At 49.4% G+C, this 25,427-nt stretch overlaps 1 protein-coding gene across 4 annotated transcripts in view; it reads left to right on the top strand.

Annotated features, from left to right (window-relative positions):
* MPRIP (myosin phosphatase Rho interacting protein) overlaps positions 1-16,146 on the top strand; it is a 201,253-nt gene extending 185,107 nt beyond the window's left edge. For 3 of the 4 annotated variants that reach the window (XM_023735558.1, XM_023735557.1, XM_004381019.2), the window contains 8 exons: positions 3,569-3,716; positions 4,229-4,346; positions 5,113-5,272; positions 6,427-6,546; positions 7,390-7,476; positions 8,178-8,340; positions 9,866-9,951; positions 14,641-16,146. In XM_023735558.1, the coding sequence (XP_023591326.1) occupies positions 3,569-3,716; positions 4,229-4,346; positions 5,113-5,272; positions 6,427-6,546; positions 7,390-7,476; positions 8,178-8,340; positions 9,866-9,951; positions 14,641-14,712 (954 nt within the window). In that variant the 3' untranslated portion in view covers positions 14,713-16,146. Of the gene's footprint in view, positions 1-3,568; positions 3,717-4,228; positions 4,347-5,112; positions 5,273-6,426; positions 6,547-7,389; positions 7,477-8,177; positions 8,341-9,865; positions 9,952-10,442; positions 10,505-14,640 lie in introns of all 4 variants that reach the window. The other variant, XM_023735559.1, reaches the window with a different exon arrangement.
* The last annotated feature ends 9,281 nt before the right edge of the window (positions 16,147-25,427 follow it).

The following is a 25,427-nucleotide window of genomic DNA, read 5'->3' as shown; positions in this document are numbered from 1 at the left end:
CAGCCTTCTGTTTTCACATCACCCAACGGACAGGAGAGGTGGCAGGAAGGACAACTGATTGCTGATGTGAAGACAGATTAGTCTTCCCCACTGCTTCTCACCCATTCACAGGTGCCTTCTGCGTAGGGCACCTTTCTGCCCTTTCCTGGGGTGGAGCTGGGCCCTTGGAGCAGCCTCTACACTCCCTGTCCAAGCCCCCTGCCCCATCTTCCCCTCCCTCAGAACTCCACTGAGGACCAGAGCACAACCAAACCCAAGGCACAGGCCCAAGGGGAGTCCTCAAGCTCACAGGGAAAGAGCCAGTGAGGGACCAGGGAGACATGGCCAGAAGCTCCCTCAGAGGCACTTTCTTTCCAGATTCTTGTAACTGTTCTGAGAGCAGTCACTCTTACATCCCAGCTCCCTGAGGAGCCTGGATTCATGAGCATTCTGAGAAGGGCTTCTCTACCTAGCACACTTACAGCTGCCCACACTTCCCATTTCAGGAGGTGGGAAAATGCCCCTGCCCAGTGATTGGTCCCCTCACGCTCAGCATTACTCAGCAGAAATCTCAGGCCCTGGCATGCAGAGGTGGCACTCCCGGGTCTCTCGGGGCTAGGCCATATGGAGTGTCTGGTCCTCTTGCTACCCCACTGCCCCCAGAGACCTATGTGCTGCTTGGAGCCATCTTCCTGAGTGGGCACCCTGGCTGTCCTGGCACTGTCCTCACAAGGTCCCTCTGTACCTCGGGCTCCACAGTGTGCTCTGGTGCTCACGCACGTTTCTTACCTCTAGTAGCTGCACCTAGCCAGCACGAGGCTCCTTCTCAGGAGCTCTTCAGTGAGACAGTGCCTTGCCGAGCTAACTCCAGATGGCTTGCTTCAGCAAGATCCTGATTCTCTGCTGCTGCTGCCAGCCCCAGCAGCACTGTTGGCAGACAGCTGAGGCTGTTTCCCAAACCGCATACACCTCCATCTCTGAGAGAAAGGCTTAGTATTTACCCCATGTGATGACACAGCCTGTTTGACCAAAGACAGACAGGTGCGATCATCAAGAGCAGGGGCTTGGGAGGGAGAAGCTACTTCTCCGTGTTCTTCTCCCAGCCTGTCAAGACTCATGAGACAGATTCCAAGCACATGGGGTGATCCCTGTGAAGCTAAGCGTAAGTGAAAGCAGTGTCAGGGTAAGTTCACGCATACCCTGACAGCGCAGACCTCTGTGCTGACCCGACCTGACAGCACAGGCTTCTGTCATGAACCAACCTGACAGCACAGGCCTCTGTGGTGACCCGACCCGACAGCACAGGCTTCTGTGGTGACCCGACCTGACAGTCAGCACAGGCTTCTGTGGTGACCTGACCTGACAGCACAGGCCTCTGTGGTGAGCCAACCTGACAGCACAGACCTCTGCAGTGACCCGCACCCAGATCCCAGTGCACTCCTTGAAGAGCATCTGGCAGCGTGCCAGTCCGTGTACACACGTGCTGTGGCTGCGCCCGTGCAGAATGGGGTGCTCCTTCCCATAAGGTCCACCCTTAATATTTGCACCCACAAGGACCTCCTCTGAGGTGAGGTGATTTTCACTCCCACACTGGCCAGCTGGACACTGCTGACATCAGACCGCCAGTTAGCAGAAATTAGAATAGAACAACCTGGCTGACAAGCTGTCCTGAGGTTGTGCTGGGTTCCAGGTGTTCATCTGCAGGGGAGCGCACTAGGTGGCATCTTTCAGGGTGCCGCCTCGAGCCCATTGCTTTGCATCCAGTCTCTGCCCCCAGCCCATCGAGTGGACATAGAATTTATAACTAATCCTCTTTTGTAACCAAATAGTAGTCTTAGGAGGGCCCAGATAATATCACTTTGTCTGGATTTTTCTCTTGGTTGAGGGGACAGGGGTCTTGGTCTAGTGCTCCCCCCTCCCCCGCCCCATGGCCACAAGGGGATGCCTCTCCACCATGGCTCAGGAAAGGAGTTGTTGTAGAGCTTTCTGTTGATCACAGGGATAATTAAATATTAAAATTTGTTCACATAGTCATTAGCATATACACTCTCCAAGGAAGCAGTTGGATCTTTAAGGATACCTTAGTATCTCTGTTAGAAGAATTTTGACCCTTATCTTCAAATACTCTGAAGCATTCAAACAAACCAAAATGAGAACTGCAAGGCCTACCACCTGTGTGTTAGCTGAGAAACCACAGATTAGCCCAAGCATGTGGGAGGGAGAACAAAGCACTCAGAAGTGGGGCCTGGGGGCCAGGCAGAGCTCCCTTCAGACCTGGCCACAGCTCTGGAACTTTCTACCATCCTGGGTGTGAGGGAGGTAGAGGAGAGAAAGCCAGGAGGCAGCCAGCTTCCACGAGGGAGCCATAGAGAAGAGATGCCTGGTTTCACAGTCAAGCAAATACATTGCAGTGAAGTCTGGGTTAGTCATGAGTTTGAAGAACTGAAGGATCAGGGAAAGGCCACTCAGCTCCTGCATGGGCTGTACAAGATCATCGACCAATTAGTACAGGGTGGAGCTGGGGGGTCACCCACAGACTTGCCTTTGAAATGTAATTGACCACATTCCCCCATTACGAAACATCAGGAAGAGGTGGCTCCCTGCTTTGAACAGCCCTTGCAGAGATGTTGACAGAAAGCAAGCCTCTGGCACAGCGCCCAGAGCCACTGCCCACAAAGCCAGGCATCCTGGTGTGGGCAGTGGAATGGTGGGTCTCTTCTTAGGGTGCCTTGTGCTCCTGTCCAGGTAGTAAGCCAGCCCCAGGGTAACAAGGCACAGACCAGTGTGGAAAGTAGCTCTGCTGTGCATGCCTGTTCACAGTGCGGTCGCTCATGACAGGCCCCTCACTGCACACCCTCAAAGAAAGCAGAAGACAGATACAGGCCAGAAGGGAAGGAGGAGTATGGCCTGACCCATGTCCCTTCATTGGCACCTGGGGAAACAAGTGAGGTGAAATGGCCATTTTACGGTCATTAGCTGGCTATTGGCCGGGCTGGGCCCCTGACTGCTGGAAGTGGGCTCTGTCCACCCCTGAAGGAGCAGCAGGGCCTCCCTTGGTGGCCTCGGTCCTCCAGCTGTTAGATACTCAGAAGGTAGTAGCCCTGAGTGTGTGGGCCATTACTGGTCATTGTTTCTAACAGCCGCTCGTCAAGTGCCCAGTTTGTGGCAGGCACTGAGAGCTCTTCACTCTTAACTCCAAACCAGAAATGATGAGCCTCTTTATATCTTCTCTCTCCTTCCCTCTTCCTACCATTTCCATGTGGCCACAGTGAGTCTATGAAAGTCCAGGATTGCCTGTTTCAAACTCCACTGCACCCTCTTCCCACCCCCAGTACCTACACTTTCCCAGGAGAAATGGGATTCAGAACAATCACGTAGAAATAAGACATGTAGCTTATGAATGCAAACACCTTCCTAGTGCTCTAATGGTGCACTAGCACCAGGAAGCCTCAGTGGAAACCTCAGCAGCCAGCATGCGTTCCACAGGGGTTGTTGGGGCCAGAGTGGGCAGGTGCTTGGCTGCTTACAAGACAGGAAGCCCTACTTAGGAGTCAGGAGAAAAACCAACAGCGCTGTTTGCATCTTGCAGGCCACATGTGAGCGGGGGTTTGCAGCCATGGAAGAGACACACCAGAAAAAGATTGAGGACCTGCAGAGGCAGCACCAGCGGGAGCTGGAGAAGCTGCGCGAGGAGAAGGACCGCCTCCTGGCAGAAGAGACTGCCGCCACCATCTCAGGTGGGCAGTAGGTGGGGCAGGACAGCAGGAGGCTCGTTCTAGACAGAGACATGACTGGACAGTCCTCTTCAAGGAGATGCTGGTGCTAGGCGATGCTGAGTGCTCCTCAGCCCAGAGCCAGCTCCTAACTCCTCGATGGCGACATCTTTATTCCAGAGCTGACATGCTCTGCTCTGAGCAGGCACAGTCGAGCGTCCTCACTGCCGGTGTTCTGCAATGCTGCTGTAGTCAGATGTGACTGCACAGGAGTTGTCATGTCAGTACCAAAGAGAAGATATACCAACCCAAACAGTGGTGTGTTTTATGAACTCGCACTTGAATTTAACATTGACTTTTATTTAATCAGTTTTCTGTTCTTCTGACACCCAAAAACATGCAACTCCATCCCTTCTGGGAGAGCTCAGTGGGGAATCTTCAGCCTGCATACCCCCAGGGGCCTGGTGCACGAGGGCTGCCTGTCAGAGTGGCAGCCCCAGCCTCATGCTGAGGGTTGTGTCCTTGCATACTTGCAGCTATTGAGGCCATGAAGAATGCCCACCGGGAGGAGATGGAGCGGGAGCTGGAGAAGAGCCAGCGCTCCCAGATCAGCAGCATCAACTCAGACATAGAAGCCCTGAGGCGGCAGTATTTGTGAGTTCTCTGGCAGGAGGGGCAGCCTTCAGGAAGGCCTGGGGGGCTTAGGAGGGGCTGTCTTCCAGAGCTGCGCAGAGATTAGAGTCCCCAGATGGTGTGGTGGCAAGTGGCACTAAAAGGCAGATCAGACTGGCTGCCCATGGAGCTTGTGTGGCAGCGCCCTCCTGCTGGCCCCAGTCAGCGAGCGGCCACTGTGGCGCTTCCTTGAGCTGCCATGTTTTGTAGCAGGAACATGGCTTGAGTGGGGGCTTCCTGTTAGTAAACAAACCAATGAGAAACAATCACTAAAACCTAAAGAATAGGACGCAACAAAGGAAACTGAAATGTTAGGTGTTTAGGGCTCCTCTGAGAAAGCCTCTGCAGCCACCCCCAGGAATTTGCCTTCTCTGTCCACTGCTGTTGTTCCAGTAGCCTAGGGGAGGACGTGGCTGTGATCTGGCACGTGTCCCCAGCAGTGCTCCCTGGAGAAACGCCGTGTGCTCCTTTCCTCGGCACAGGCAGCAGGCTGGAGAGCACACACCAGGGTCGGTGCCGGTTGGTTTTCCTATGTAGAGTTAGCACAGCACACAGCCCTTGCATTGCAGCTGTGGAAGCCGTTGTCCCTTACTTTTTAAATGGGTAAAAAATGATGGCAACCACCGAGTCCACAGGGCCTGCTCCCTGTGGCTCTGCTGTTTCTGAGCATCTGAGTGCGCTACAAGCTGCAGGAAGGGGCAGGAAGCCATCAGAGCGAGGCAGGGCTGTGAGCGGTGCCTCTCCCCAGGGAGGAGCTGCAGTCGGTGCAGCGGGAGCTGGAGGTGCTGTCAGAGCAGTACTCACAGAAGTGCCTGGAGAATGCCCACCTGGCCCAGGCGCTGGAGGCTGAGCGGCAGGCCCTGCGGCAGTGCCAACGCGAGAACCAGGAGCTCAACGCCCACAACCAGGTGAACCACACCAGCTGCTCATGTGAGGGCCGTCTGACATGTCTCAGCATGTTGGCTGTCTTGCTCACCTGAGCCAGCTGCTGGAATTTGGGGTAATTTTTGTTACAGCCCTTTTGGGAACTCTAAAATGTCTTCATTCCTTCCCCTGAGCATTTCTGAGTTTTTGGTTCAGAATTGCCAGGCAGGGCCTTGGTCAGGAGTCCTCATTGCAGAGGAGGGAGGCGGCTTGGGCTGCTCGAGTTGGAATCATACACTCATCAAACTGCCTGCCCCTCAGAAAGCTGGACTGCATTTAAAGTTCTGGTTAATTGCAGGATTCAAGTTAGATTTAGTTAATGTAAGCTGTTCTGGGGGTGCCAAATCAAACTACCCTCTGTGTTACCCATCCTCCTCAGCCTCCCTGCACCGACAACACAGACAAACAGACAAACATATGTGATGAGGCCCCTCTTCCCAGTGTGCCAGAGGCATCCCTGGGCCCCACACACACTGCACAGCCTATATATCAAGGGGTGTGGGGCAGGACTTGTTCCACTTCATCGCAGCAGTGGTTTGAAGGTGACTACTTGTCAGTTGAAAAGAAGGTGCAGAAAATGAGAGGGGAGGGTGGCAGCAGAACCTAATCCTGTGAGAACTCAGTGAGACAAACCATGACACGAATTAATACTAGTTATCATGGGTGTCACAGTTAAGTGTTCAGCTGCTAACCAAAACGTTGAAGGTTCAAGTCCACCCAGAGGTACCTCAGAAGAAAGGCCTGGTGATCTGGTTCCAAAAAATCAGCCATTGAAAACCCTACAGAGCACAGTTCTACTCTGACACACGTGGGGTCACCATGAGTTGGAGTCAACTCAGTGGGAACTGGTATCATTAACAGAAAAAGATGATCAAGTCCTGCATACACAGTTCCATAAATACTTAAATAAGCCACTTAAAACAGCTTTTACAGAGATGGAAGTCACAGGTAGTGACAACCCTCATACAATGAAGCTAAAGTGTGCTGGTGTGCACACAACAGCCCCACAGCTTCCTCTGCTTTTATAGCTGACTACTGCGTGTTCTCAGTGAGAACATGACCTTTCTTTGTTGTTTGGCGCATGCCCCCGAGCATGTGTGTCAAATGTCACTCTTGGTGTTGTGTTGCTGTCCCCCAGGAGTTAAATAACCGCCTTGCTGCAGAGATCACACGGCTGCGGACATTGCTGACCGGGGACGGTGGAGGGGAGGCTGGGGGTTCACCGCTCACGCAGGGCAAGGACGCCTACGAGTTAGAGGTACGCCTCAGCCAGCTCCCTCCTGTTTACCCAGCAGCCCTGCCTTGTGCACTGTGGAGACCCAAACAAGAACAGATGTGGTCCCTAGCCAGCAGCATCACAGGGGAGGCAAGAGTGAAAGAACACTGAAAAGACATAAAAGTTACCCCCAAGACCACAGAAGGCAGCAATCAGTTGCCAGGCAGCATGGGAGCCACTGCCAGGAGGGGTGGTCCAACCCAGCCTCCCCTCCACCACTCTCCTCCTGTTTTCACCACAGCGACAGATATTGGCTGCGTGAAATGAAATTGTCATGTATAATAACTGAATCTCTGGGTGCATGAGATTATACAACACCCTGTTTCTCAGGATCAGGAGGTTTGTTTTAAGTTGCAATGATTGATTTTGATGTATAAGGTGTGCTTTTATGAAGGCACTTAGATTTCTTCCCACTCAGTTGAGATTTCTTCACACAGAGATCTCATACTAGAAGAGCTTTACCAAGAATGGGCCGGGGAGGCAGAGGGAGTCCAGCAGGCATGTCAGTGGTGGCCTTGGCAGAAAGCGAATCAGCAGTTACACTTCACAAGGCCCCGAAAGCAAATGAGGTTGGGTCTCAGGACGCTAGAAGGAATTCTGGGTGCTTTCCTCTCCTTCTATTTTCATATGTAATTTTTAAGTTTCCCACAATGTTTAAACAGTCTTTTTTGGTATTCTTAATTAAATGTTGATGGGTGAGGTGCCATGAGAAGCAGCGTGTCCTCTTGTGGGGGTGGGGGGCTCTGCATGACCCTAGCCTCCACTGCAAAGTTCCAGGAGGGTCCTTGTCCTTGAACATCAGTCCCGACTTCTTTCTCATCCTAGGTCTTACTGCGGGTCAAGGAGTCAGAGATACAGTACCTAAAACAGGAAATCAGCTCTCTCAAGGACGAGCTGCAGACAGCACTGCGGGTAATGGCTACATCACAAGAGATCCAGGAAATGGGGCCCAGAGAGGGTGGGAGAGGGCTGAGGGTGGGATGCACAGAGAGCCCCATAAGTCCACCCCAGGCTATTCTAGAACAGGCATCATCCTCACTGAAAGCAATTCAGGAGCAAGTTCTCATGAAACCCCAGTCCGCACCGAGTGTGGTAAAGAGGAGCCACCTGTCTCCCGTTGATGGGTTGTGTCTGCATCTCCTGTGTGTTCTGCACAAGTAAGAAGAGGCCTGGCCTGCCGTCCAGTTGGTCAGGCCCTACTTGTCTCCTCTAGGGGACTCCTGGAAACAGAGAGGAGACGACTGAATCCCCAGTAGAGATTCAGTCACTTTGGAAGTGGGACAGGACTCCTCCAAACAGAGTGGGGTTCCCAGCAAGAGCTCACAGGCTGAGCGATCACTGGTGGGGGAAGCTGCAGCAGCTGGCACAGGCGGCCCAGGGGACTGCCTCTCCAGAGCTTGCAGAGGCCCCAGGAATCCAGGGGAGCACCTCATGGCGACCATGCTTTTGTACCCCATTGACTCTACTCTGTGTCCTGTGTCTGCCCTGGCACCGTGCACTGCAGCTGGGTGAGGCCCCAGGACGTGTGCCAGCCCAAGGAGACAGGCCTGTGCTTAACTGCACGGCACCAACACTGGCATACCACTGTTTGCCTCTATTCTTTGATTTCCAAGGACAAGAAGTACGCTAGCGATAAGTACAAAGACATCTACACGGAGCTCAGCATCGTGAAGGCAAAGGCAGACTGCGACATCAGTAGGTTGAAGGAGCAGCTGAAAGCAGCTACAGAAGCCCTGGGCGAGAAGTCCCCCGAAAACACCACAGTGTCAGGATATGGTGAGTTCTTCTACAGGTAGCTATGCTGTTTCATTTCTCTCTTCCGATGCGTACTCACTCGGCAGTGGGAGGGTAGAAGCGGAGGAGCGCGGAGCCCAGGGGCTGGGGCCCCAGTTTCTGCACGTGCTCTCTGGCTGGGGGGGCCGCTGTCCCCTGCATGCTTGTGTGCTGTCCCTGCAATGGGAATGCTGGCCAAGATTGTACTGCCTGCTCTAAGGAGAAACCACACAACCTGCATGTGTTCTCATAGGAAGGACAAGCTCTATTTTTCTGTTTTCTTAAAGAACTCAGTGGTTGGGTGGGAGCTGCTCTCCCTGGGAGGCAGGGTAGGAGGCCGCCGCTTTCTCAAGTGCACATCAGGGACTGGCTCATCTGCCAACCAGGAGCATTAAGACTCCTGAGCGAGAGTGAACAGCAGCATGTTAAAGACCTGATGCTGTATCAAGCACTCCACATGTCTTATTTCATTTGACCTTCATGCTGACCTTTTTAAAAAACCAACAACTGTGACGCTCCATCGCACTAATATCTACAACGATCCATTTTCACTTTCAGCTAACCAGGGTGAGCAACAGTGGCAAGCTGGCGATGCAGCATGCACCGCTGTGGAGGGTATACATTGGCATCTTTCTGGAAGGCCATCAGGCAACATGTAGCAAATTTTAAATCCAACTATGGACTAACTCTGGAAGGGTGACAAAATGGAAGTAGTGGTTGCTTCTGGGGAGGAAGTGAGGAGGGACAGGGAGAGAGGAAGACTTAGGATTAGGGGGATGTACGAATGTCCTTTGACCTATAGCCTTACTTTCTGAAACACCAGTGCACAGGGTGTGTGTGCAGGTGACTCGCATGTGCATGCAGGGGCCAATCACAGAGCTCCACCCAGGTATCTGCAGAGGACCGTGTGCCCTGTGGAAGAGCCACACAGCAGAATACCATATAGCTGTCTTTGTCCTGCTGTGGAAAGAGATCTATAAATATATTAAGGAAAAAAACACCCACACTCAGTACATACAGTCTGTTCAGACCCAGATCTGTCTGTGCTGTATGTGTCCAGGCAGACATTTCAAACAGACTGTTCATGGTGCTGTTCTTGGTGGGGTGCATGGTGAGGGGACTTTGTCTCACTCTTCAGTGTCTGGCCATCCGTTATTACCAGGAGGCAGGCAGGGAATAAAGAAAGAAAGGGGCAGTGAGTCTGATCAGCAACTTAGGTCCAGCCCAGAAGTAGAGACTTGCAGATGCTCCGGACGTCCTCACAGTTCTCTGTCTCCAGGCAAATCGAGGGAGGGAGGGCCTGTGAGGTACCATGCAGACATGCTCCACTTGTTCAAGATCACTGAGTTATTCCATAAAAGACGCAAAGCATCTTAGGATTACTGCTGTAAATCCCTTCAAGGTGCTTAGGAAATGTAATGTGTCACAAATGTGCTGCTGTAACAACAAGCTTTGGGAATTTTAAACATGTAGTCTGGTTCCAGAGGGTTTTAGAAGACAAAAGTAATAGGTTTGTCTGTTCCTTCAGATATAATGAAATCTAAAAGCAACCCTGACTTCTTGAAGAAAGACAGATCCTGTGTCAGCCGGCAACTCAGAAATATTAGGTCAAAGGTGAGTCCAGTGTCTGGCCTCTGGGTGTCTGGGGCTTGAGCAGGCACTGGGGAGAGGAGCCCAAATCAAAACCCAGGAGCCAGCCAGGCTCACCAGGGGACGCAGGCAGCCTCTCCAGCACAGCCTCGAGCCCCAGAACATGCCCGCCTCATACCACTTGGCCTTGCTGAGCCTGCCGGCTAGTTTTTACCAGTAGCGAGGCCCCTCCTGACGCCCAGGGCCCAGGCCCATGAGAAGCAGGCTGGAGTGGCTTCATCTCACCCACCCACCTACCACTGGCCTCCTAGTCCCCTGTGCCAGCCATTCGCTGCCATGTCCATGTTGTAACATTGGTGCCACCTGCCCTCAGCCTGCTGGTGGCCTGCAGCCTTCCCGTGCACTGTGGTGCAAACCTGCAAGCTTCCCAGGGTGGGTGGAGGTGGGAAGTGCTGCGCATGTTCATTTGGGATTTATTGAGTTTGTTGTTTTATTTTTGCTCTTTCCCCTGACAGTCGGTAATTGAGCAGGTCTCATGGGATAACTGAAACGAGCCCGAGTCCAGGCCCCCTGTCGTGTAGGTAAACCACCTCTCACCACCACCACCTGCCGCTGCCTGGGCGGCCCACTCTGCATGCACTGCTCACACCCCCATGTCAAGACGCCTGTTGATCACCTTTGTTTGCATCCATCCTGCTCCACAGGCACATGGAAGCCAAGGAAGTTTCTTTTAACCTGTTCTAGGGAGTTAGTTAGCACTATGACCTCTTAAGAGTTGACCCTTTGCAAAAAGGAGCTCTCCTTCTCAGCCCAGTGGGCCGGGCGATGGATGGTGTCTGGAGGCAGCAGGCAGATGTGCCCTTGGGCCTGGGCAGCATGCATGTGGGATGGCCTGTGCACACTGGGTGACTCAACCATGCTGTCTGGAACACCCACTGCGCCCTCTGTCCATAGGGAGTCCAGAGCACCCACTGCACTGACAAGTCACACCCACTAGCACTGATGAGCTCCCCCCCTGTTCACAGGCAGGCTGACCACCGGCATCAGGGCTTATAGGTAGCTCGGAGGAGCTATGGGAAAATGGTTCCAAAGAGCAGAGTTATAAATACCAGTTAATTGATGATATGCAAAACTAACTGAAGTTAAAATAAAAAGTGCAAGTAATAGGGGTTCAGTATTTTACCAGCATTCTTTTTTTAAAAAACATCTCACTGGTACCATTGTGGACTTTGCTATAAAGGGGCAGGGGTGGGAATAACCCCCCGCCAGCCTGTGAAGTTCCTGTCCCCCATCAGGGCTGGCATTTCGGGCCAGCCTCCCTTTCAACACAGCCTGTCTCTCCAGAGTGTGGTCACTTGTTCAGCCTCTGAGGTCTCAATTCATTCAGTTATTAGATTGAGAAGAGCAGAAAGGACACTGCACTGTCCAGGCTCCCAGCATGGGGGACGCTGAGGTGCCACTGAGCCAGACTGGCAGCAACAGCAGTGAGACTCATTTGCAGCCACCTGGCCCTCATGGGCCTTCCAGAGGGGCCACCGTTCCTGAAGTGTGTTTGGTTTAGGACACCCGTTGAGAAAATCTGAGTGTTTCAAACCTAGCTAGTTGATTCAGTTTGTTTATCTTTCTACAGTTCAAGTCACTTACATCCAAATATGGTTTAGGTTTGATTGAAGACTTAGTTTAGGCTTTTTTCTTTAAACATGAAAAACGTTGTTTAGCAAAGGAAAAATTTTTCTTTTTTGGGTTATGGTGTTCTTATTTAAGATTCTGTTTCCTATTTGAAGCTAAGCTCTGTTATTTCCAAGCGTTTCCTGAAGGGTCTGAACATTTGGATGTCCAGGATCAGTGCGGTGCAGTGATGGGGGCCCTCTGACCAGGCCTGTGGGTGACAGTGACGGGTGGGACAGGCCACACCTCAGTCAGAACAGACACGGCTTCCCTGGGTGTGTGCCAGTCCCTGCAGGGACGTGGCCAAGTAGAGGTCAGAAGTGAGGAGACGGCCATGTACCCAGGAAGGAGTGCCTCGGCCACCAGGGAGGACCCAGGTTCTCAGGCCAGGACTGGAGAAGGGTGAGGGAGCCCAGCAGTGGGTCTGAGTTCATGCTGGGTTCAGCTGCACTCCCAGCATCAGGAGAAAGCCCCTGGCGTGCAGGACATCCTGCTGGCCCCAGGAGAAAGCGAGACTTGCGATGTCTCAGGTGGTGGAGGACAGCTGTGGAGGGCCTGAGCCCGGCCCCCTGTGACACTAGCAGGCACACGTACACGGGGAATGTGTTGTTTTCCCTTGTTGTATTTAGGAAACCCCCGTACAAGAAAACAGAGGAACGAGATTGCCCAGAAACGGAACATTTCTTTGGTGCTTTTTGACATGGGATCTGGTGTATATTCGTTTATATCTTTCATTTATGTTCTGTTTTTATATCCTGCCTCACTCCAAGAAGGACAGAAAGTCCCAGCACCCACAAAATAAAAGCAAACTAGTTGTATAAGAGCAGCATGGCTTTTTCTGGGGTTGAGAGCAGGGAGAGATTTCCCCAGGGTTCCTGTAAAGTGTCCATGTTTGTGGTGAGCCCAGTGTGGTGGGCTGTTAGGCACCCCTCGGGCAGGCGCGGGGCTCTAGGAGAAGAGCTAGCCCCTGAGGGCCCCAGAGACAGCAGGGGTCCCAGGCAGCCTTGGGCTCTGGTGGGAAGCAAGCACAGGGGCTTGGAGAGGGGCAGCCCTTCTCTGGGCAGGGGGGCGGCATGTAAGGTGCTGGTTTTTACCCATGGCATGGAGCTTACCCCAGGGTGGGAGACCCCTCATTGCCCGCTGGCCCTGGCCAACTCTCCCTGAACACAGCCTGGGCTCTGACTCACACACAGAGCAAAGGCCTGCAGTCCACAGAGGTCCCAGCCATGTGATCTGCACACGCCTAGTCCTGCCTGGCTGTCCCCAGCTAAGACAGAACGGACATGGCCCGCAATGCCGCCCAGTCGTCCTCCAGATGACCCTCTCTTATAGCAGAGCCCTCACATCCAGGGTTTCTCACATGGGACAGCCCAGCCCATCTGGGTGTCGCCAGATGCCCACCAAGCCCCGGTCCTACCCTGGCTGCTGCAGAGAAGGGCGGGCCCTGGGCCTGCAGGTCTTCACTGGGCAGTGAGGCCTGGACATCAAGAACACTTAGAGGCAGGTTGTGTGTGTTAAGTGAGGAATAATAGACAGTTCTGCCTTCAAATGGGAGGTGGATTTGCCACCCCTCCCTACCCACCCTCTGTGAAAGCCTTTAAAAGTAGCCATAATCACCTCCCTAAAATAAAAAAACGTAGCCCCAACCAACTGATTAATTTCAGGTTTGTTTGGACCAGTGAGTTTCAAAATGTTTAGCAGTAGAACCCTTTGTTTTTACTGATATATATACACATAGACAAATGTACGTGTCTGTGTGTCTACACACACACACACACGTACATATGTGTATATACATACACCCATACATATGTATACAAATATACATACACATATATATCTCTACAGCATAAAAAACAAGCTGAGCTGTTCTGGATGAAGGTGGGTAGGGAGGGGAACACACCTGCACCCATCCCCAGGTTCTCTTTCTTAGAAGAGTCTGGGGCCCCCAGGCTTCTGTTAGCACCGCTTGCCCTGAAGCACCAGGTCTGACCCAGGAGCCGACTGGCCCCCTACTGCACAGCTGGAACTCCCAAGGAGTCCAGGGCTGTGCTGCGCGCACGTCTGCAGGCCCTTTGGACCAGGCTGGTGCTGCATCCCAGCATCCAATTTCTCGTGGCTCTCCTGGAACAGACTGGGCTAGAGCCCATGCCTGTGCCCATTCTAGCTCACACATGCCATGTAGGATGGCAAATCTAAGTCTGCTTTTCTCCCTGTAAAATGGGGGAGATTCCCTTAAAGGGCTATTGTGAAGATCAGGGAAGACGACTGGGGAATGGGGTCAGTCCACACTAGGTGCTAGGACCCCATGCATTTTGTCATTCACTGAAAACTGATGTTTCTTTTCTCATCCAGAAATGAAATCTTTGGGGAAAGTCTCCAAGAGTGAGGTGGGGACTGTTCTCTCTCCCAATTAGTAAAATGTCTTTTATCTCAGAACATACTATTTAAATCTTCCAGAGATCCCACAGGTACAGAGTACTGGTTTTAGTCTGAAAACCTGAGTACGTATATTGGTGTGTTCCAAAGTCGCTGTGACACTTCCTGGATGTCCTCGGGGAAAGCCCTGCAGGTGCGGAGTAGAGAGCAGGGAAGGGGGACTCGGGCTGCACTCTGCCCCCAACTGGAGGCTGCCATTAATAAGTGCAGAGGAGCCGGAGGTGAATAAACCCACACCCAGGAGAATTGAAAAGAGATGGGCAGTTTTCTACCTAGCACGGTTTTTTCCTCGCTGCTTATCTGAGGAGCCCTGAGCTCAGAATTCAGCTTCTTAAATGTGTGGTCTCATCCTGCTGATTTTGTTCCTTTTTCATCCAAATAACTTTCGGACTGTGGCATGTCCCACCAGTAACACTACCTCACAGGGGACATTTTCCTCCTTGGCATGCCCACTAATCTCTGTCGGGGAGGCACCCCCTCCTCCTCTGCCTTGCACCTTCTACCCCTGCCAACACCCTTTAAGAGCTCTGTGATCTAAAGCGGGACCACGGGAGTTTGGGCTTGGTGGCATTAAGGGTCTGCTTGTCTCTTCTCTCCCTCACCCAGAGTCTGAAGGAAGGCCTGACGGTGCAAGAGCGGTTAAAGCTCTTTGAATCCAGGGACTTGAAGAAGGACTAGCTGCCTCCCATCCCACCTGAACACCCCCCGAGCTCACAGCAGTCCAGCCGAGTGCTGCTCCCTGTCTGCATCTGACTTTATCACTGTTGTCGTTGCCATCACTGTTGTCTGGGGTACGGGTACATGAGGTGTGTTGCGGGTTGCTCACACCAGTCCCTGCCCGATGGTTCAGACTTCCCAGTGTCTTATCAAAGCTCTTTTCTTTGGTATTCAGAATTGAGTCAGTCAGTCAGCTAGGAGCCAGGCTTCTGCCTTGGTACCACTTCCTTGCTGTAACCACCACGCTATCAGTATTAAGGCCAACAGCCTGTCGATAAGCTAGCTCCGTCTCACGTGGGCACTGGGGCCGTGGGCCGTTGGTAGCTTCTGCTCTGCTGCACATGGCAGTGGTGTGGTGCTGGGTCCTTGGGAGCCAGGTGCTCCATGAGGTAGACTTCCTTGTGGTCACCCTCTGGGTCCAGCACAGCCGTCAGCACACTGGCCAGCCTGGGTCGCAGCACTGCAGCGCACTAGCCTACAGGGAGAAGCAGAGGAGGAAACACAGGCTTCCCTCTGGGGGACTGACATTTGGGAGGACAGTGTTTTGTATTTGTTCCACTAATGCAGCTTAGAACCACATCCCAGATAATTGGGGTAAACCTATCCACAACCTGAAAACTGTTAAAAGCAACCATTCCTAATTTTGTTTGTTTTTTATTAAATCTTGCACAAAATACCAAGTCCTCCTCTCCTTCCTTCCTCTGACTGTTTCTTTCTGGGTCATTAATAACCCTGGTATTTTCAAAACGACTTAGTGTTGACCTGCAGCCTAGTGTTTCAAACTGTGATTGCAAATAATGATGAGTTCCCCTTAGGGAATCATTCACAGGGAAAAGAGAATATTCATTTTACCCTTTCTGTAAAGAAACTGTCAAGTTGCTTTTGAAAAGGTTGAGAGAACCCATATATTAAGTCAAGAAGACAGTAGAGGGGATGTCTGTGTATCATGAAAATTGTCTACTAGTGTGTATTCATGCATCTTAACTATGGTTTAGTTCATCTGAGTGCAGTTGTTTACCTTGGAAAGCCCAGTTAAAACAACTCTGTACTAACAATTTTGCTTTTTCTAATTGGAACAAGATCTTTTAAACTTCCAGGAAGCATCCTACAGCCCTGTTTGTTAGGTTTCTGTGTGACCCCATGGAGACCCTGACTCCCACTAAGATGAGGAGCACAAGCACCTCCGGCCAGGTGGGCTGCTCAGGCAGGGCAGTGGTCACTGCTGTGGGGCAGTCAGCACTTCGCATTCATGCTCGCAGCAGACTTACTGTCTCTGTGGTACATGGAGAAGCCCTGGTGGCGCAGTGCTTAAGCACTCAGCTGCTAATCAGAAGGTTGGCAGTTCGAACCCACCAGCTGCTACACAGGAGAAAGATGTGGCAGTCTGCTTCCATAAAAATTACAGACTTGGAAACCCTGTGGGGCAGTTCTACTCTGTCCTATAGGGTCACTATGAGTCGGAATCAACTCAAGGGCAAACTTGGGTTTGTTTTGTTTTGTGGTACATGGATACTTTGGGGTAAAAATGCAAAAACAATCTTGCTCACTTTCTAGATTGTTACCTCGTTCACGCTCTTCTTGCTGGAGCATGTGAGCATTTCAAGGAGTCCTCACCTACACCCCTCACTCCTTGCTCCTATATTCCCATGTTTCTAAAAGCAGAAGAAAATTAGATCTCTTTTTAAGAATCTTCTCATCTGCAAATGGGCCAGGCCTTTTGTGTCACTGGGCACTAGACCATGCATCTCCTTGGGCAGGCCTGGGCCTGACGGTCAGTGGGCTTTGAGGGGACAGAAGTACCCTCACTGTTCCCCGGATGTCTGACTTGCTGGGGTGCTAAAGCCTCACTACGTGTGCCCTCACCCTCACCTCTGGGAACCTCAGGCCTCCCCGCAACCAGCAGCTTCTGCACCCACAGCCCCCCAAGGGGTTTCTGGGTGGTGCAGTGCTTAGACACAGGCTTCGCCTGCCTGAGGACTCCACACCCTTGGTGTTCTGAGTCATAGCTTTTATTCTTCTTCTCTTACCCCTTGAGGCTAGACCACAAGAATCCTGGCAAACCAATAGGCTGAGGGCAGCATTCTGGGAGTGGAAGGCAGGAAAAGCTTGGCACCTACACGCCCCTTGTCTGTCCATGAAGGCACCCCACCTTCCACTCTGGAATGACGGAACTCGTTCCCGCAAGCTGGTTGAGTTTGGAGCATCCCCAGGAAATGGAGTATTAATGCTGAGCCTCTCCTCTCTGAAAGGCTGCTCCTGGTCAGCCCCCCCACCAAAACACCCTCAGCCCACCCTGGAATCAGAGTGTCACTGATACCACTTCATCAAATAGCGAGCACTCAGTAGGGGAGAAGTGTCTTCTCCAGGGGGCATGAGCGGTGAGAGAGAGGAAAGACTGTTCACTCCAGCACCTGCATGCGTCCCGGAACACAGTATGTTCCTTGAGCGGTCCACCCCACACTGGGTTGCAGAGCTACCCTCTTGGTGTCGGTCCCCACGGGTCATCCAGTTTGCACCCTGTGTCCAGACTGTAGAGGAGAACGAGTAGAAACGGAGGCCCGCCTTGGTTTCTGGATAGTAGAGAAAGGTCCTTCTCAGGGGCTGAATCCTCCCTGCAGGGTGGTGGCATGGCCGTGACGTGGTCGTGTAAGTGACTGTGAACCACTGGCTCTGCACCCAGCCCAAAGCAAGCATAGGCAAGCCTTTCCCACCTCACAGGGGAAGGGAAACATTAGAATGGATAGAATCTTCTCGATTTTTAATTACTTTCCTGTAAATATTTATTACTGTGTTTGTAATCTGTACCGCTTCACCAAATAGCATTTGTAATCTGGCATGGGCACCTATAAGTAACCCATGCCAAATATATTAATGGAAAAACTAAATAGTTTACCTCTGTGTGACAGTTTTTGTGACTGATACACAAGTCACATTATGTGTGCATGTGCATGCTTGTGCATACACACACACAGAACAGTCATTTTCTGCTGGCAAAGTTATTTTATCAATATGTTGTGTGCTTGTGGTTTGAAAACCAGCATTCCCAATGACAGGTGGTCACAGCCCCTGGTGAGGTTTGGCATTCCCTGAGTGGGGGCTGGCAGACAGACAGGGTTTTGCCATTGGAAACAAGCCTGAGCCAGAAGGAGCCACCGTGCAGCCTGGAGCTGCCGGAGCAGCAGTGCACAGGCAGGTGGTGGAGGCAGGTTTGGGAGTGAGTGGCACAGCAAGCATGGGCTCCATCATCACGGTGAGGCCCCCCTCCAGGGACCCAGCAGGTGGAAAGGTGGGACAGGAGGCAGGAAGGGCCCTGCGGGGTCAGTTATGGGGAGACTCAGCAAGGGGCTGTCCACGCAGCAGCTGGCTGAGTCCCACCACTCACCATGGGCCCAACAGCTGTTTACCGGGGGTCTGGCTCAGACCTGACTCAGGAAGACGGGATTACAGTTTTTAAAAAACAAAATTGTTGCACCTCAGCGTATGCCTGAGAGGAATACTGACAGTAAGGCCAGTAAACAGAATTGGTAGCCTGACAAACATTTTTATAGAGATTTATTACTATTATTATACTACCGAGGTAGATAGAACACAAATCTTTGGCCACCTGGAAACAGCATGAGGATGGAACACTGTCCTTGTTATCACTAACACCTGGCTTGCATTTTAGTAACAATGTCCAGTGAGGCACATGTACAGTGGAAAGTCCCTAATGGGTCACAGCCGTGTGGCACACAACAGGACAGCCTACTGCCTGCTCTGGGGCTGAGTCCCGCCTCTGGGCCCCTCCTGGGCTACACACTGCATGGCCAGGCCAGGGCCTCCCAGCTCTCACCGATTGTCCCAGACCCTTAGAAAGGGTCTCTGGCCTTTTACCGCCTAGTAACTCCCCATGGTTCCCGACAGCCCCAGAGCTGGCATGCACAACCCAGGTCCCTTTCAGCCTACGCGCCTTTGAATACAGGCTGTGGCCCAGTTTCAGGGTGGAATTATGAGAAGGCTGCCTCTGTCCCCTACTCATTTGTGCCTATGTGTGCATAGCTAAGCCAACACCAGTTTTCTCACTGCCACTCTTTTATCCAATAATTACTCTTAAGTTCTAAGACAGTTGTTTTCCATGGAATTCAAAGACACTTTCATTTAGTGGGAAGAGACTGCAGTCCATCAAGATTTATTTTTCCTGACAATAATTTGCTCATCATTGTCCTAAAGCAGTTTAGAATTGAACACTTTATAAGGCATACACAAAAATGGAATTCACAGTGACCTCTTTATCACCAAGAAAAGGGAAAAAATTAAGTATTTTCAGAATTTTACAAAGGACAGGGAAGTGTATATTATACTTAAGCAAAATTAAAATTTTTAAAGAAAGGTTTGGCACTTTAATTAGAAACTTCTTTTCTCTGGAAACTTTTATCACTCAAAATATCTCAGACCCTAAAAATCCTGGACAATGTGCTATTCCACTATCATGTGAAATAGGAAGTGTTTGATAGGCATATTCTAGCTGTTGCTGTACTGTTGGTGTTAGCGCAGCCCACCCAAGATACAGTACACATAGAAGATGCTGTTCTGTTTTAGAAGCACACAGCCTGTCCTCTTCCTGGAAGCACCTGGGAAGAATGCTGTTGAGAACTAGTCTTATTTTCAGTTAAGGTGTATCTGCACACTGGTTTTTTCCTCCTTCACCTTCATAGGCTGTTCTACCGTCTCATTCTTTTTAAGAGAAATTACTAGACTGCTCAATAAAACACCCCTTTCCCAATCAGTGGACACAGAAATTGCCTGGGTTTGCCATAAACGTCACACCTTGAAGTTTACTGCTATACAAGTGAGCTTCTGTCCTCTGGCTTTTTTCCATGTCACCAAACCCTCACAAACTCAGCACACAATTGGGTTTTTGATCCTATAAAAGGTCAAGTTTGTCATTGTTTGCCATATGAAGTCACGGGGCATTTTTGTGACACGCTTTCCTCTCTCCACAGCAGGCTAAGTCAAGTCATTCCTCACACCAATCTTAAAAGATGATTGTGCAGTGTCTTACGTACAGTTCTGTGTATTTGTACCCATAGACACAAAGCATTTGGCAAGGTCACCATTTACACAGTTGAAAACAATAAGATCAGACTGAGGTGAGGTCTAGTAAAACCACTTGTTTTAGGTACTTTGCTAGGAGGATGTTACATAACTCCAACATGAAAAATAAACATTACCAATTTCTCCCAGGTTTGGTCTACTATGGAAAGATCCCTGCTTTATTCTTTTGCCCTTTTGAAGACAGTGAGTTTCAAGTATTGTTTTTAAATGTCATCCTTTTTCTGTAAAGGGAAGAAGTCTCCCTTCTCTTAACATCTCTTAATGATAAGGCTTTTACCTGAGTAAGGAAGTTAAAAGCCCAACACTAAACCCTCTATATCAAGCAAGTGGCTCTTTGTTTAAACACAACTTTGGTTCACTTCTCTAGGGGTTTGCTTCTTTGTGGTTCTTATACAGTACTTTGCACATACTTAAAGCTACTGCTCGCTCAACACAGCTTGCAATTTCTCTGTATTTAAAAGCAGCTTTGTTCACTTTCTTAAAAATAACCTGTATATAATTCAGAGCTAGCACTGTAAATATTACTCAGAAGTTACTGCAGGGATTTTTGTGACAAAGTTTGTGTGGATTTTTTTAAATCTTATAATACAGACAGACAGACATCCCTTTTGAAGGGAAGAACAGCCTTGGGTGCAGTGATAAACCTCACCAAGCATTCGGAGGGAATATTTTTAATGACTATTATATCTTTTTAAATGCTTTGGTCATTTAATAGATGGTTTTAAAGAATGTATACAGTACCTAACCCTACAGCCATGTAGTGTTTTTCACTGAATGAATTCTATAATAGTTCTTGGTAGAGCCATTCGGAGTCATTTAGTGAATTCAGGAAATGAAGAAAACTGACCAATACTTCACGCAGTACCTGTACACAGTCACTTCAGATTGTTGTGGGGAGACTTGGTTCGAGGCACAGGGCTGGACTCAGGGATCTAAGCATGTGACTGACAACATCCAGGACTGTACAGGCTGTGTGCAAGCACACTGAGCTTCCCCAGCTCCTCAGCTGTGTCCTGTAATACCACAGAGGTCACACAGCTTTTAACACGTGGTACGCTCTTTTACAAAATGAATCGATGTCAAATTGGTAACAAAACACTGAGTCATAAAATTTTTAAGAACTGGATAATCCACTACTGTGGGACAAAAAGGGAGGATGTTAACGTTTGACGTAGGTTAAATAAACTGTTGGTCTCAAACTGTGGCCACTGTGGTGGTGGACCCTTACCCAGACTGCAGTGTTAATTCACCCTAAGGGATGAACTTTTAAGACCAGATTGTCATCAGACACAGCCACACTGCTGCCTGTCCTACTGAATCTGCCCGTTTTCCCCCTGCAGAAGTGGTCTGATCACGTAGTTGAGCTTTATGTTATAGAAAGCTAGGAATAGACTATAAAGCACACTAAAGTCACTATTGTGTTATAGCACAAAACTTCAACTAAAATGGATTTAAAAGGATTGTAGGATTTACATTTTAATATTAATGACATACCTACTGACTTATTTTTAGGATTCAAAACCAGTAAGTGATAAGAATTACTTCATGTGGTTTCCCTAATATTTATAAAGGATAAAGTACCCAAGTAGCTCTTAAACAGTTATAATAATGATTTGTCTCATAAATATGCCCTTCTATCAGGGTGAATGTCTCAGTTCAGCCACTGAAGACAAAAACTTAACTATGCCCAAGTATTGGTGGAGCTGATGTATGAACAAAGTGAAAACTGTGGGTAATTTTCTCTGCTATAACAAGTTTGGAAATAATTCCCAGCAGTCACTTCTGCCACAGCTAATTATTTCAACAGTCTCATGATAAATATTCAAAGAACCAGTCTAGATACTTTAACTGGTATTTAATTTCTGTAGTAATGCTAAATGATAATGTTCACCAGACTCAAAATTATGTGCAGAAGGAAACGGAGGCCCGAAGGGACTGGGCAAAGCTGAGCAGGAAGGCTTTCGCACAAGGCTCCACCTCAGGCCTGAGAGCCGGCTAAGGGCACTGTGGCTGCAGGGTGGCCAGTTGGCCTTCAGTGTTCCCGAGGAGGGCCTCGAAGCAAAGCTGCTCTCTTTTGACAGTCCAAGTCTTGTATAGTTCAGTTTGAGGTTTTTTGGTTTGTTTGTTTTTTTTAACAGTTTCTGATCAACTGTTGTTCACTGCAATTGAAGTGTTAACTTTGTCAAAATATTTATTCCTTTGTGTGACATGCTAGATTCCTATGGATGTAGCTGATCATTTTTATTTTGTAAATATTACCTAACTTTACATGAACTATATCATAATAAACTATTTTTGCATCACCCTTTGCATGCTGTGTAATGAGGTTTTGTTTAATGGAGGGCGGGGCATATGCAAAATACACTTTTGGGTCACAGGTCATAAACTGGTAGCCTAGAAAATCAAAGTGGCTGGGTTTGTTTTTTAACTTTTATAAACTTTTTTTTGTTTTAAGGCTTTGGATTAGCTGTCAGCATTTTAAACTTAGGAGATTTCATGTAAAAATCTAGATTTTACATGTTCACACCCTTAGGTATGATGTAATACATTTCTGAGTAGTGGAAAGGTCTGGTAACACCAATGCTCAAATGATGTCAGGGCAGCAGCCCTCTTCAATGAGGAAACGTGGGCTCCAGTTCCATGAAGACCTCCTGCTCTCCGCCCCTGCCTGCAGCACCGCCTGTGGTGCTTTGGGCATCAGAGTTTGGGACCCTTTTGATAGATAAGTTTTAATAAGATCACTGCTGTTTTCCTGCTTTACCACAGTGGCTTTCAAACATTTGACTACAACCCAGAGTAATATTTTACATGCAGAATCTAGTTAAGGTACATTACCTCAGTTGAGCCAAAATGACAATATGAAATACTAATGACAGTGATGACTTCTTTAATGAAGGTACCATAAGCCACCCACATCTGTCCCAATTATTAATAGATCTATTTACATCAAAATTTTACATTTTGTTTAAAAAAGAAATGCACTTTATATCAGGGCCCACATACACACACACACCCCAAACCAAAATTTCACAAGATACTGTACCCTGACTATGATATACACTCTGATGTTTCTATTCTATTTCATTTTTTAAAATTCTGGTCATCACCCAGTAAATGAATTTAAAAACTGAATTCCCCCCAATATTGGCATCTCTACAATGAAATGTTTGTAAATGTCTGTGTGGGAATCCAACTTTTTCAGATAAACAGAAAAAAAGTTTGATTCAACTTCTGGAATTAAAAAACTTAGCAAAAATACAGGCGAGTACAAACATACAAAGTTATACCCTTTATATGTCTGTTTTAGTAGTTAAGGATGTTTCAATTATTTTTTTGTCCATTTTTTTAAAAATAAATTATTCTGGTCAGAAGTACACACCAAAGTTAATAGTTGTTGTTAGGTACCGTCTAGTCAGTTCTGACTCATGGTGACCCTATATACACAGAACGAAACACTGCCTGGTCCTGTGCCGTGCTCACGAGCGTTATTAACAATAACGTTATTAACAATATTGTTATGCTTGAGCCCATTGCTGCAGCCACTGTGTCAGTCCATCTTGTTGAGGGTCTTCCTCTTTTTCGCTGACCCTCTACTTTACCAAGCTTGATGTTGTTCTCCAGGGATTGATCCCCCCCAACAACATGTCCAAAGTATGTGAGACATAGCCTCGCCATCCTTGCTTCCAAGAAGCATTCTGGCTGCGCTTTTTCCAAGATAGATTTTTTCATTCTTTTGGTAGTACACGGTATAGTCAATATTCTCCAACACCACAATTTAAAGGCATCAATTCTTCGGTCTTCCTTATTCGTCATTCAGCTTTCATATGCATATGAGGTGACTGAAAACACCATGGCTTAGGTCAGGCGCACCTTAGTCTTCAAGGTGATATTTTTGCTTTTCAGCAATAGACACTGGCCTAATATAATGGCATTCTATAACTTGTAATGTCCACTATTTTTTAAGCTATATAAGTGAAACTTAAAAAATCACCTGGCATTTGACAAAATCCAGCACCCTTTTATAATAAGAAAAAAAAAAATCAACAAATTAGGAATAGGAAGGGACTTCCTCAACCTGATAAGGAGCCCTCCTCTTACCTACCGGCCCACTGCCAGCCTAGGTTCGCCCTGTCCCCACCCAATGGCTCCAGCTGTACCATTTTTTTCCTTTTTCCCCCTCTCCTTTTCTTTCTCCCTCCCACCTAGCCTGTACCTCACCTCTACCTCTTCCTGCCAGGCCACACCACCTTGACTAGAGAGACACCACCCCTATGTGAGCCCAGGTCCACCCCACCAGCTTCTGGCACGCCATTTTTTCCCCTTTCGTCCTTTCCTTCCTCCCTCCTACCTAGCCCCATATGCCACCTCTACCCCTCCTTGCCAGGCCCACCACAGTAGAGCTACCAGCCCACCACCAGCCCAATCCCCCCACCCCACATGCCAGCTCCTGCTGTACCATTTAATTTTTTCCCTTCTTTCTCCCTCTGACCTAGCCCGATACCCCACCTCTGTTCCTTCCCACTGGGCCACGCTGCACCACCTTGGCTAGAAAGGCACAAGCCCACTGCCATCTCTGGTCCACCCCTCCCCCCAATCAACAGCTCCACTGCACCATTTTTTTTCCCCTTATACTTTTTCTTTCTCCCTCCCACCTAGCCATGTATGGCACCACTACGCTTTCCTGCCAAGCCTCGCTGCACCACTGCAAGTAGAGAGCTACTGGCCCACCACTGCTCCAGGTCCCACCTGCCCCTTCCCACCAGCCCCCGCTGCACAATTTTTTATTTTTATTTCTTTGCCTCCCACCTAGCCCCATAAGCCAACTCCACACCTTCCCGCTGGGAATGCTGCACCCCAACGGCTAGAGAGCCACCAGCCTGCCACTTTCTACCTCCTACTTAGTTTCATATGCCACCTGCCTCTCCTTCCTGCTGGCCCCCAGGTACATCCTGCCCCCACCCACCAACTACAACCTTCATTTTTTTTCTATCTCTTTTCTTTGTTCTGTCCACCTCATCCTGTACCCCGCCTTTCCCACCAGCCCTCCCCATGCCAACCACGGCTACAGCATCCCCAGCTCAGGCCCACCGCCACACTGGGCCTGCAATGCCCCTCCCCTCCTACCACTCCACCAGCTGCTGAACGGAGGGAAACGAAACCATACTACTCCCTGTTTGACACCCCCACCTATCTGGCAAGGGACTGTGAATGCTTCCACATCACTGGACCAACATCAGGAGGCAGACAGCACCCACCCAGTCTGCCCTAATCCATTTCACCAAACCAGTGTACAGCAAACAGGGCACATCCTGCCTGCAGCTGCCCTGCCCACCCAGACAAGGTTGTGAGAGGTATCATGCCCACAGATGAGCAAGAAACAAAGCACACCTGGCCCATCTGCCCTGACATCAAAACAATAAGCAGCAGGACCAAAAAAATGAACATACAATTAATAAAGGAAATAGTACCTTAATGTCTGGGAGACAGCAAAAAAAAAATTAAAATATATAAAAAAAGCAAGACAAGATGGTTCCAGCAAATGATAAAAATAAAGAATCAGATGACCTTCCAGTAGAAGAAAA

The sequence above is a fragment of the Trichechus manatus genome, unplaced genomic scaffold (assembly GCF_000243295.1).
Source record: "Trichechus manatus latirostris isolate Lorelei unplaced genomic scaffold, TriManLat1.0 scaffold00080, whole genome shotgun sequence".
NCBI lineage: Eukaryota > Metazoa > Chordata > Mammalia > Sirenia > Trichechidae > Trichechus > Trichechus manatus.
Note: the sequence above shows the minus strand (reverse complement) of the source record. Positions and strands in the feature narration are given on the sequence as shown.